General features: G+C 32.6%; 1 protein-coding gene across 12 annotated transcripts in view; it reads right to left on the bottom strand.

Annotated features, from left to right (window-relative positions):
• Positions 1-12521, bottom strand: part of DMD (dystrophin) — a 1243922-nt gene that overhangs the window by 632613 nt on the left and 598788 nt on the right. For all 12 annotated transcript variants that reach the window (XM_065859822.2, XM_071812115.1, XM_071812091.1 and 9 more), the window contains one exon: positions 11892-12074. In XM_065859822.2, the coding sequence (XP_065715894.1) occupies positions 11892-12074 (183 nt within the window). The remainder of the gene's footprint in view (positions 1-11891; positions 12075-12521) is intronic.

The following is a 12521-nucleotide window of genomic DNA, read 5'->3' as shown; positions in this document are numbered from 1 at the left end:
TGTGCCTTCTTGGCCTAAATAATTCTGGAAACTAGAAAAAAGACAAGTTGAAATCAGATGTGTGAACACTTCATGGATATCATGCTTAATTATTTACAGTAATGTCAAATTTCGGTATCTTTCAAACACTGCCACAAAGAACTCATATAAAAGCACTCTTCAAGGCAAAATTAACTAAAATCTGAAGACAGGACTGAATTTTGTATGACATACGTGGTTTAGTAATCCCTCAAATTTGTGTCATATTTAATGTACGCAATCATTCTGCTCTTTAGAGAAAACACTACATTCGTATTTCTCATACTTGGACAAGTACTCATATAGTTCTACAGGAAAAATGACCATTAATGTTTATACTACTAGTTAAACTATAAAGTACTACAAAAAGTTAAATAAACAAATAAATAAATAAATAATGAGTTCATGTTTCAAAGTAGAGGTCTACCAGAATCTGCCCTCATATTTGCCAACATTATTTAACATCTTATTATAAAAAAAGTGGAACAATGCAAATTTAGTTTCTGAATCCTTTTTTAATAAGAGTTGGAAATTTGATACAACTTCAGAAATCACAGAATTATAGAATCATTTAGGTTGGAAGAGACCCTCAAGATCATCGAGTCCAACCATTACCCTAACTTGGGCACTATCCATGTCCCTAAGAACCTAATCTAAATGTCTTTTAAACACCTTCAGGGGCGATGACTCAACCACTTCCCTGGGCAGCCATTTCCAGTGCTTTGCAACCCCTTCTGTGAAGAAATTTTCCCAATATCCCAGCTGAACCTTTCCTGGTGCAACTTGAAGCCATTTCCTCTCATCAAATCAAGGGTTAAATGTCTTTGTCTTTAGTAGGTTTTTCAATAGGTCACAGGTATTTCTTTCCTTCTATCTTTCCCTCATTGGCAGTAGCATAGCAGAACTAAAGGCAGAAGGACAGAGGATAGGAATATCCAGAACTGAAAATTTTAATCAACAAATAAAGGGATAAGTTTTTGGCTGGTCCCTATGTTCACTAGAATTGCCATGTTGTAGAAGATACAAGCATCTTTGCTAGAAATGCATAGCTGAAACCAGATGATAGACTAAAACTGTAATGAGAAAAAAATATATATAAAAAAGGAGATTGTAGCAGCTGGAAACCACTACCATTAAAAATAATATTCATTCAATAAAGATACATGTCATTGCTAATGCCAAAATGGTTCACCAGAAGCAGGGCATGTTAACATTTCATGAGGATTAAGAATAAATAAGAAAACGGAAATTAAAATTCTAGATAAATGTTTAAGAATGGTTTTCAATAAGTTGAATCTGACAAAGTAGCAGAATCCATTAGTTACTTGAAAATACACAAAACCAAATAATATTTTAAAATAATACATATTACAATTAAACTGTTAAGAATGATGGAGCACTGCTGGTGTAAATGGCCATCCCCTATATTATTTCTGCAAAATACATTTTTATTGATTTTCTTAATTTCTACTCAATTGTTGGTGATATATTGATGTGCAAATTATTTCTAGTCTCTGAAAAAACTTTTTTTGTTGTCACTAGAAGAGTAAATTGAATTCTCTTCCCCATCACCACATATTTTTAATTAAATCATAGGATCTTTACACAAACATGACTACCTACTTGTGACAGACTGATTTTATCAGCAGTTAAATCCTAGCAGGTGCAACATGAAGACAAGAAACACAACCATGAACTGGCCCTTACAGAGAAGACCAGTTAGAAAAACAAACAAATAAAACCAACCGACCATCAAAACCACAAACAAACAAAACCACATGAACAATCCTGGTTTTACCTACAATCATAAACATTCCCTCAAAGAAGAATCTGATTATCTGATGATTACTACCTACATCTAGAACCGTATTACCTGGTGGGGTCAGAGCTAACTAGCCTTTGAAACTTCTAGTTTTAGCACTGGAAAACTCAGTGTTAAAACACATTTATCCCATCTCAGCATATCCATTTATTTTCCTCTTCTGCAGGGGGAACAATCCCAACATCACTTTAAATTTTCAACAGTTTACGTCCAGAAAGCCTCCAATCTTTTTGTGTTAGGCTTTGACAGAGGTTCCATTTTTGGTCCCTCTCTCACCGTAGACCTCCAAACTCATCGTGGCCTTTGTGCACTGTGCTTTTGAGATAATAACTTCACACAAACAGAATACGTGGGAGGAGTAAAGCAGCAAAACACACCTATTGGCACCACTGTACCATGACACTACTCCTAGCAGCATCCTGATGAGGAGTTCAGGAAAACCAAACACACATGTACTGCCTCCTCCTGAAGTGTATTCATGCTTGAGAAAGTATTTTTTACAAGCAGCTGCAAGATACATGAGAGTGTAAAAAGTCAGTCATCAAGGAGGAATAAACATAGGTATGGTGATACAAAAAATAGACATGCCTCAAAGAGGCTGGTAAACTTTGGGACAGTTTATTGCTTTCTAGAGAAAAGTCTACATTATATTTGCTAGGCTATGGTTAGCATCAATATATTAAATAAATAATTTAAACCGCAAAAGTATGATCAAATGCTGTCAGAGGTCAATAAAAACGCTTTCAAGTACATTTTTATATGTAAAGAAGCTTTTATTCACCCCTTCCTATGGCAACTGTGAGTGATATCAGCTAACATTCAGAAAAATAAAATGCATCCACAGTGTTGCTAGCATATCTTGCAGGTAAGTCTATATATATGCAGAAGGTACATCAAAATTATACTGTTAACATGGAATTTTCGTTATGAGGTTGGATGGCCTTGGTCAATCACAAGGAAGTTATCTATCAGTACAAAAAGAAGCACCTCTTTCAAATGCAGAGACACCTAAATCCTCACTACAGCATTAAAAATGTATAAAATGCTTATACGTTCCCATGAAGGCAAAGACTTAAAAGGCACTTGGCAGCATTAAAATCTATTTAAAATATTTTAAAATAATATTTTCAAGGAAGAATGTAAATATTTTCTCATATATGTGATTTTCCTACATATGTATTATTGCAGTTCACAAAAGTCTGCATGTTGCAATACCTAATACATGTATTTTAATGCTTGTGTCTGACTTTATCAGTGACATATAAATACATGATGATTTTCAGCACTGTTCTTGAACAGAGTGCTTTATGTCTTCACAATACTTCACTGCTAAGGCATACCTGACTGGTTGAGAAATGCTGCATTAATTTTTTTACTCTGCGATAAAATTAATCTATTTTATTTATATACCAAAATAAATAAACCTAGTTAAAATTAAACTACTCTTAATAATATCATTATTTAGAAAACATTTCAGTAAATTTTACATGCTAGGAATAGCAATAGAAAATTGCAGGATCTGATTTTTGAAAACCATCAATCAACACACATAGGTCAATGTGAACTTACTTCCACTGTTATATTTTCAACCTTCATAAATTGATTGAAATGCAAAGGTTTCCTCCATAAGAAAATGTGTGTTCCCTGTACTTTTAGGCTTAAGTTATGAGACCTCTCCCAAAACCTCAGATATTCATTCTACACTCTGATGAGCTCTGTATGGTGTATTGGATAGATACCTGTAATTGCTTGTGATAACTGTGGTTGCTTGGCTCAAAGATTTTTTTTTTTTCTTTCTTTCTTTTTGTTTTTTTTAAATCCTGTGAGGTAAATATATAATTTTAAAACTGAGACAGAACATTTTGGTGCTGCAGCCCACCCTCTGCTTCATACACCCTCATGCATTTATTGCTCTCCCAGATGTCAAATATACTAGGTCAAGTGGCAAAACGAACAGCTTCATCAATCCCTTTTCCTTTCACAGTTGCTTAACGGTGGGTTTTTTTGTTTGCTTGTTTGTTTTGGGTTTTTTTTGGTGTTTGTTTTTGTCTGGGTTTTTTGGTTTTGTTTTGTTTTGTTTTATTCTGGCTTAGTCCAGATATGGACTCTCCTCAGGCAGAGGCATTACTGCATATTAACCTTAGCTCCAGTCTATTTGAAAACTCATCCATTGCTTCTTAATAAAGGCCTGCTACCATTCACACTAGTAAGAGACTAACAAAACTAGCACAAACCAGAAATTCTAGCAGTTCTGCTGTTAGCTTTTAATCATGAAAACTTCCATTGGTATCTATTTGTTAAGCAAAGAGAAAAAAAATCATTGTAACTATGATGAGGCTGAGACATCAGACTCTTATCACTGTACTGTGTTCGATATAAACCAGCCCTTCCAGAAAAGAAAAAAACTCAAATAAATAAAAAAATCCAAGAAAACAAACAGAGCACTGTGTGTGTATCTTATGCCATAAATGCAATGTTGCCATGTCCTGAAGAAAAAAAATATCTAGTGCATTATGACACAGTCGACTAATTGGAACTACTGGGATTTAGAAAATGTCTCATCTAAAATAATTTATGCATATATGTTAATTACTTCTGATAAAGGTGGCATATCTCAATATTAATAATTGCAGTAGTTCAAAATTGACAATTAAAAGGAAATCTGTATGTCTGTCATGTGACTTTAAACACATATTTGTAACGTTATAAAAAGGGATTATTAAAAAACTAAAGACTATACCTCATAACCATTCGACAATCACTGCTCAGACAATGTACAGTCACAAGCACTTTTGAGAGAAGGTAAGCCTTTAACTACCAGTGAGTCAAAAGTGATAGCCATTCTCAGTATTAGAATTCAGTAAATAAGCAAATAAGTAGGTACCCACGTTACAATTTGGAATGAAAAAAATCAGAACACATTGCAAAATCTACATCCTAGGCTGGTTTTCAACAGATATTTACAAATGTTATTTTGAATTTTTAAAAATATATGTCTGTTTATATCTGTTACCTTCCAGTAGACAAAATGTATTTGAAAGTTTTCATATGCTAACTATAGAATACATAAATCCATAGAGCTGCTAACCATTTCTTATATTCATCTTGAAATATTTTTCACGGCTGAAAATATACATACAGATATTATAAAGGAAATCTCAGACTAAAGAAAATCTCTAGTTGACACTTTAGGAGATTAAACTCTTCTACACAGGCCTATATCCTTGTAACCATGATGTAGAGTTGTGACAGTGTTTATCGATTCTGTTAAACCAACATTATGTACTCAAATTTCACAGCATAAAAGGAAGTACTGGAAAGAATGGAAAGAATTTCAAATTATTTTTTACTCAAAATAGAATTTCAAAATTGTTATTCTCAGACAGTGGTAAACTACAGAGAAAAAACAGTGGATATAGTGGCAGAATAAGCTTCTACATGATATGCTGAAAGCAACCTTCGTAGGATAAACCTTTGATCAATGCCAACTCATTTAATGGGTGATTTATTAGGACTAAAGAGTGCCCTCATCTTAGACAGCATTTATGCTGCCTTGAATAGTAACGTGTAACTCTACTGACTGATCAGTAAGGAACCAATTAATGTTAAATATAGCACAAATATGTTAGAATACAGTCCATCTGATGTCTAAATAGACTTATCCATTTTGAAACTGGCTGTTGATTTGTGATGCTAACTTTCCAGATATTTATGCAAAGTACGTCTGTTAGCTGTTTGGTGAGATAATTTAGAAAATAAACTAAAAGTACCATTAAAATACCACATAAGTGTTGAATGTTAACAGCTTCAAAGCATAAAGACCTAAACCTTAAACACTGACACCTTCCAGAAATATTAAAAGGCATTACCTAAGTATTTTCCATCTTTATGTCTTAAAATAACTTAATCTACATTTATAGAGATTCAATCATACGGAATAATAATAGGTTTTGTCACTTAGGTTGATTTTGTTACTCCAAACCATAAACTTTTAAAAAAAACAATGTGAATGCAACTGCTGTCAATCTAAGCAGTTTTGAAAACTAATGAAATATACATACATAGATGTTCAAGTACTCACACTGAAATTTACTTTTCTCTGCACATTTATACTCACAACATCCATGCAGAAAAAAAAAAAAAAAAAAAGTGATGCTGACATCCTTAATTGTAGATAGGAGATGAACATCATCTCGTCAAAAGATGCTGTCACTTAGGGCCAGACCAATCTGCAGCAAGTCTTCTCCCTTATTATTTAATTCAATATTATAGCCAAGTAATTTTGACACCAAATACTTCACCATGTAATTTATTATGTTAATAAATGATTATATACTATATCAGAGAAAATAAGATGGTAATTTGCTGCCTTGTGTCCCAAGTAGCCAGGTAATTATAAGGAAGAAAATACCATATTAGTATAATGTTCATTTTTTTTTAAAGAAAATCGAAAGAAGAGACAACTGGGTGCTATGTCACACATCATTCTTTAAGCAAAGGCTGTTTAGTTTTGTTTCCACCTCAGCCATACAGAGAACAGTTAGAAAAGCCTGTGGCATAGCTAAGACTACATTCTTATAAGTGGTTCATGTAACTCAAAGACAGCATCCTAAATCATTCTCAGTCCAAGTCGCAGAAAGAGTTTTCATTCCTATGTGATGAGGTTAAGATGTTGAGTTTCACTTTTAAACTAGATAATGTAATTCAGATCACTTCACTAAAATTTATAACAAATGCAAACTGGCAGAGAAAAACATTAAATTATTTGGAATGAATTTTCTAATAGTAATTTCCAGGTTGATAGATGTTAGAAAATGGATGCAAATATGCAGCCGATTCTTTTCCTAAACATTCTTATTCATCCTCACCCCTTTCGTAGACCACAGTCAAAAAAGTCCAGTCTTTAGCTGTGCTGTGTAAAGCTATTTGTTTAAAAAGCTGCCACTGTAAATGTCAGAAAAGTTAAATGGATCACAGGATCACCTCTGTCCTGGCCTTAAGGGACAGAAAGCACATAGGTGAAAGAGATGCTAATCCATCACTGCATAGTTCTTTTCTTTTGTCCAGTAGGTATTTTCCTATTTTGCTTTTCTAATGCCTTTTCTCTCTTTAATTCATCCTCGCTCCCACTCATTGTAAGAATAATGGAACTAGCCCCTTTTTCTTGGCAACCATTGCATGGCTATTTACTCAAAGAAATATTTAAGCAAGAACAAGAGAACAAAACCACTCCATTTCAATGCTGCCTGTTGTGAAAACTGTGGAAAATGTTCAAAAATAATGGTAGCGCACCACTACTGAAGCATCCACAATGTTTAGATGCAGATAGAGAACTAGGACACAAAGTCTGGTGTTTATCTAACTATGACAGATATATTTCGATTAATGTTTTAGAAAATAACTTTGTATAGAAACATATTTTAACAGTTAAACAAACAAACCAAAAAAGAAGGATAAAAGTAGACCTCCACAGGGAAATATTAACTGAAAACTGCTAGATGCCCTCAAAAGACTGAACTTGAACAAACTCTTGAATTTTAGATGTAAACTTGATCGGTCCTTAATCTGGTTCCAGAAGTTGATCACATACCGTCTCACCTGAAGTGATAATCCAGTTAGGAGATGGGTATTTTTAATTTCTGAATGCTTTACAGAATCTTAAAAAGACCAATGTCTTTTATTTGGAAAAATGAAGCTTATGACATTTATTTCATAGTAAGTACTACGAGTACTAGTATTTTACCTATATTGCTCAGACTAAATGACTTACCTTAATGAAATAAATACATGTTTTGTATAACTATTGTCCTTATTCATACTTGTTCAATGCATGGTCTAATTGGTACAAAAAAAGTAGTCTTTCTTGATTTTGATCAACTTTATTAATTTTCCTAGTATGGCCAAAATCCAGGACCAAATATTTCAGTAGTAAAATGACCATAAATTTCAATAGAATGTTTGTGTGTGTCACCAATGAAATTACTGAAACGAGTTAGAAAAGTGTGGTTTTTTGTTCATATATACATGAACAGGTATGTCTGTTTCACAGTTGTTAATAGGTTGCAAGTACAATCTTTATCCTGTCCTAAAAATATTTACAGAATAGTTCAGCATATGTGATGGCAGAAAAAAATGTTGCATAGCTTGATAGAATATGTCAATAGGACTTATGAATTAACAATTTATAGTGTAGGCTCTGCATGTGTGTTCATCTAGAAAATGTCCTCTTATCAGAAAAGACTTCAATCCTCTCTACACACAGAGTAACTTCAGTCAGCTTATTAAAATCTAAATTGAGCCATGACATAAACATGCTTACATACTGCTGAAATGAAAGCATGGAAATAAATAAATAAATAAATAAATAAATAAAATCTTCTCTAAAACTGGCATTAACTAAAGTGAATTTAATTAAATGTAATATAAATATATCAATAATTGATTTTGATCCTGATTTGAACTAAATTAGCTGAATCTACTTTTTTTTCTCTGCAACAGATAACTATTTTAATCTCCCTGGAACAATGGCATTAACTGTTGCAAAAAAATAGAAACTGGAAGATTTAGGTTCAGAATGCAGCAAAGGGGATTTATAACTTTTCTGAAAATACTGTGTGATTGCCAAGGCTTAATGATTTTAGATTCTGCAGAGTTAACTTAGAATTACATATCCCTTGCCTGAAATGACTTTTATCTTAAAATAAATGTGTAGTTTTAACAGGAGAAAAAATTGCGTAGTTCTCCAGGATTAAAATTTAATGGCTTGTTTTTTGAAAAATCTCTTAAGCTTGCATGAATTTCACTGGGATTTAGTGATAATTATAATTTTAAAACATGATGGAAAATATTCCACTCATTAAAGAGTTATTCAGATTTCATAACTGAAGCTACTACTGACTGATTTCAAACAGAAGTTTTTAGCAGAAATTAAGTAGAAAACTAAACTTTTCTTACCACGGGAATCTGAAATCTGGCCCATCAAAAACTGATATTTCTGTCGACTGTTTATTTTACCACATGTGAATAAGTACACTCGCTGGGAGAAGCAACTTGTAAGACAACATGAACTCAAAAACCTTTCTCCCACTCTGTGTCATTTTAGGTTTTGTGCAGTTGTATTTATATATTTGTGTACCATGTTTATTCTGTTACTGCAATACGCCCACCTTTCTCCCTATAGAATGTCACACATTACTCTCTGGCAATTTTCACATACAGAGATGACCACTATGCAAAATTGAATAATGTCTCAAAACTGGCATCAAACAGAACATGCTGTGTTTGAGGTTATATAACTACATCATACCTTATTATCAAAACTAGCGACAGAAAAAAATATTTTAATGTATATACACCCATATGTACTTGTTAATTATTTGCTGGATGTTTACTGCTGCATATTTGTGAGACAATGAGAATTCCATGAGAATCTACCATTCTAGAGAGTATCAATTCTTATATGGTTATGGTTCCTATATCCTTCTGACAGGTCTTCCCAACAAATATTGAGGAAAAATAAAATCCAGGGGAGCATGGTCATTCTAATTTAATACTTTGATATCAGAAATACATTAGTACCAGCAAAGTAAGAAATGCAATTCTGTCATTAAGCCACATAATTAGAGGTCTTCTTCAATGCAGTCTTGCTATGTTCATTCAATGAATCATAATGAATTTCAAGATACATGGTACAACTAAGTCCTCATTGATTTCTGTCAACAACTTAGTATTGTTATATGTCTGTTATTGAATACATCATCAATTAGAAGTAAAAAATGCAGCATTTTTCTATTTGTTTTGCTTTAAAAATAAGTTCCTTTCGTATTTTTTATTATTTGGGTTTATTTCGAGGTCCCTTTCAATCCCTAACATTCTGTGATTCGGTTGGTGGTTAACAGAAAAACTCTGTGAAAATAATTTTTCCTGGTATATGCATGTGTTCAAGTGAACAGTTTTAATTTTCATTTTTCTTTTCTATTTTAAACACTTGCACAAACAATCCTCACAACATCCCTGTGAGGTAGGTACTTAGGTTGTACATAAAAAGCAAAAAAAAAGACTCAAGAGAAACTCACTGATTCAGCAAAGCCGAAACTAAGACAGTAACAAGGCAGTTGTACGTCTCACTCTAATTTTAGCCATGAAAATATACTGCCTCTCACCAGTTTCAGTAGCTTCTGTAAACCTTCTAAAATATTTAATATGATTATCACCCTCAGTCATTGTCATCAAAGATATTTTTCATAAGAAACGAGAAGGATACAGTAATTACCCTGTACATATGAAAATTTCATTGAATAATGTCCTCATTCCACAGATAAATACTAAAAAGCAGCCTTCTTGCATGAAATATTTGAGCATATTTAAAAATTTAGCCATTACAAAACTATAAATGTATTACATAAATATTTTAACAATAAAATACATGCAATCGCTATATGTTTTTTCTAAAAAAATGACTATTTCTTTGATCAATTCAAAAGCATATGTGCTGCTGTATCTACCTTATATATTTTAAAGAAAAAATATGCTAATGCGTAGTTTTCTTGATTTGCTAGTAAAATTTTACGATGGATATACTCATCCTCTGTCATGGTAAGTGGTCTGTCACATAAAAAGCACAGTGACAGCAGAATGTTTTTATATAAATTACATGCATGCTCTTATTTCTTACTTGCTTATCAAAGGAAGAAATATATTCATTATACAAAAAGACTCATTTACAAGACAAAGTGAAGCCTGCTCTAGATCCATGCCAACATAAATGATTTACAACTGATTACATCCATCAAGTTTAATATAAACCATAGTAATCTGAAAAGTGTAATCAGATGGAACAAGATTTAATATAATACAAACCAAAGTTAATGTTTCTTTGATTGTTTCCATTAACTGCATAGCTATGCCAATCATTAGTTTTATATATACATTTTGTAACTTAATAGTAGAAAAGTTAAAAATTCACAATACACAGTACATTTAAATAGAGAATTGTATTGATGGAAAGTTTATTCATCTTTGCTCATTTTTGCAATGATTTGTTTTCTTTTTTAAAAACATATTCGACCTTATATCAATTAGAAATAACACTTCATGTATTTAAATTATCATTAGTCTATCAGTATGACCACTCTGCAATCTAAATGCATTTTAAAATAATTTTTTAAAATATACATTCTTTTTAAACACCACTAGCACTTTGAACATTACAGAAGAGTACATAATGCAACAACTTCCTTGAGATCAAATCTTATCTTTCTTCCTATAAAATCAAAAGCCTCTGCCAATGAGCAGAGTTGTAGGAATAGGAAGGAAAAACTGCTATGTAAATGAAAAAACAATCTCTGGTACCCTTCCAAATGGTAATACCCAGTACCTATTTTGGTCATAAACCTGGAATAGTGACATTTTGTTTCCCTTTTATTTATCCAGTTATTGCATCATGTATAAACAAGAGAAAAAAAAATTATATTTTATATACAACTAAACAACTCAAAATCAGAAGACACAAAGTTGGTTCATAAAATAATGTTTTCATCCTTTCTTGCAAAAACTCCATTGAGATTCAACCACGTGAAGAAGAAGTCATGTGTGTATATATATATAGTGTCATAAGATATTTTTTAATCTCTTCCTAAAGTGGGTAGAACATGTTATGGAGAAATTAAAAAAAACAATTGAAGTTGGCATGGGATGGGTAGTTTGAAAAAGACAGTTTTTCTGATTTACACGTTCACCGAACAAACTAGATGCATGGCAAACTGACATTTTTAACCTGGAAAATGTTATGGAAAAATAATGAGGCAACAGAAATAAACATGAATTTTTCATTGCTGAGTTTTTCGTAATTGGCTGATTTATCTTAAGGGCAATTTTAAGACCAAAGCAGAGAGCTATTATACTAGAATATAAAGATTCTCACACTTGCAGACAATAGGGTTTTTCTTAGTAATATCTGAAGAGTTGACACTGACCCTGAAGCTCTCATTGTTAGTAGGATGCTGTTAGTAGTAGCAGTTGCAAACATAAGAGTTTGCCAGTAACAACTCACAATTTGTGCATAGTTGAGTCTTCGAAACTGAGCAAATTTGCTCTCAAAATCTTGCCAGCGCTTGCTGAGCTGTATCAGGGTTGGCTCCACTGCTTTTGCAGCCCCATCCTTAGACAAGCGTTCAGCCTGCCTGTGCACCGCATTCAGATCTTCCTTCTTCTTCTCCAATTCTCCATCAATCTCCTAGTGAGCAAAACCAATACAGGGCCCAGGACAGTTAGCTAACTAGATCAATCAACTTAAAATTAGCAAAATACTTCTGTCAGAAATTCCACTTCCATTTTATTGTTACAGTTAAAATTTACAGCTGTTTCAAGTATATATTTTACATTTAAACAAAACAAAATAACTCAAATTGAAGAACCTTCTTGAAGGTCAGCTGTAGAGATACTAACAGCTAGTATACACTGAAAATGAGTTGGCAAAGGCCAACAGTTTCCACTTCCAGATTCTTGCTAGTACAGTGTGATGGGTAATTGGAGAAATAATTTTTCAATAAGGGTCAGCATATTCAGGACAAATAGTGTTTGGACAGCTTACAAATATATTATTTTATATTTTACTTTGATATTTTACTTAACCCTTATTTTACTCTGTGGGAAACTCAACAGAGAATGAAGCAAAGAAAGA

Source organism: Patagioenas fasciata, chromosome 1, assembly GCF_037038585.1.
Source record: "Patagioenas fasciata isolate bPatFas1 chromosome 1, bPatFas1.hap1, whole genome shotgun sequence".
Classification (NCBI taxonomy): Eukaryota; Metazoa; Chordata; class Aves; order Columbiformes; family Columbidae; genus Patagioenas; species Patagioenas fasciata.
This window is presented reverse-complemented; position numbering and strand designations above follow the sequence as displayed.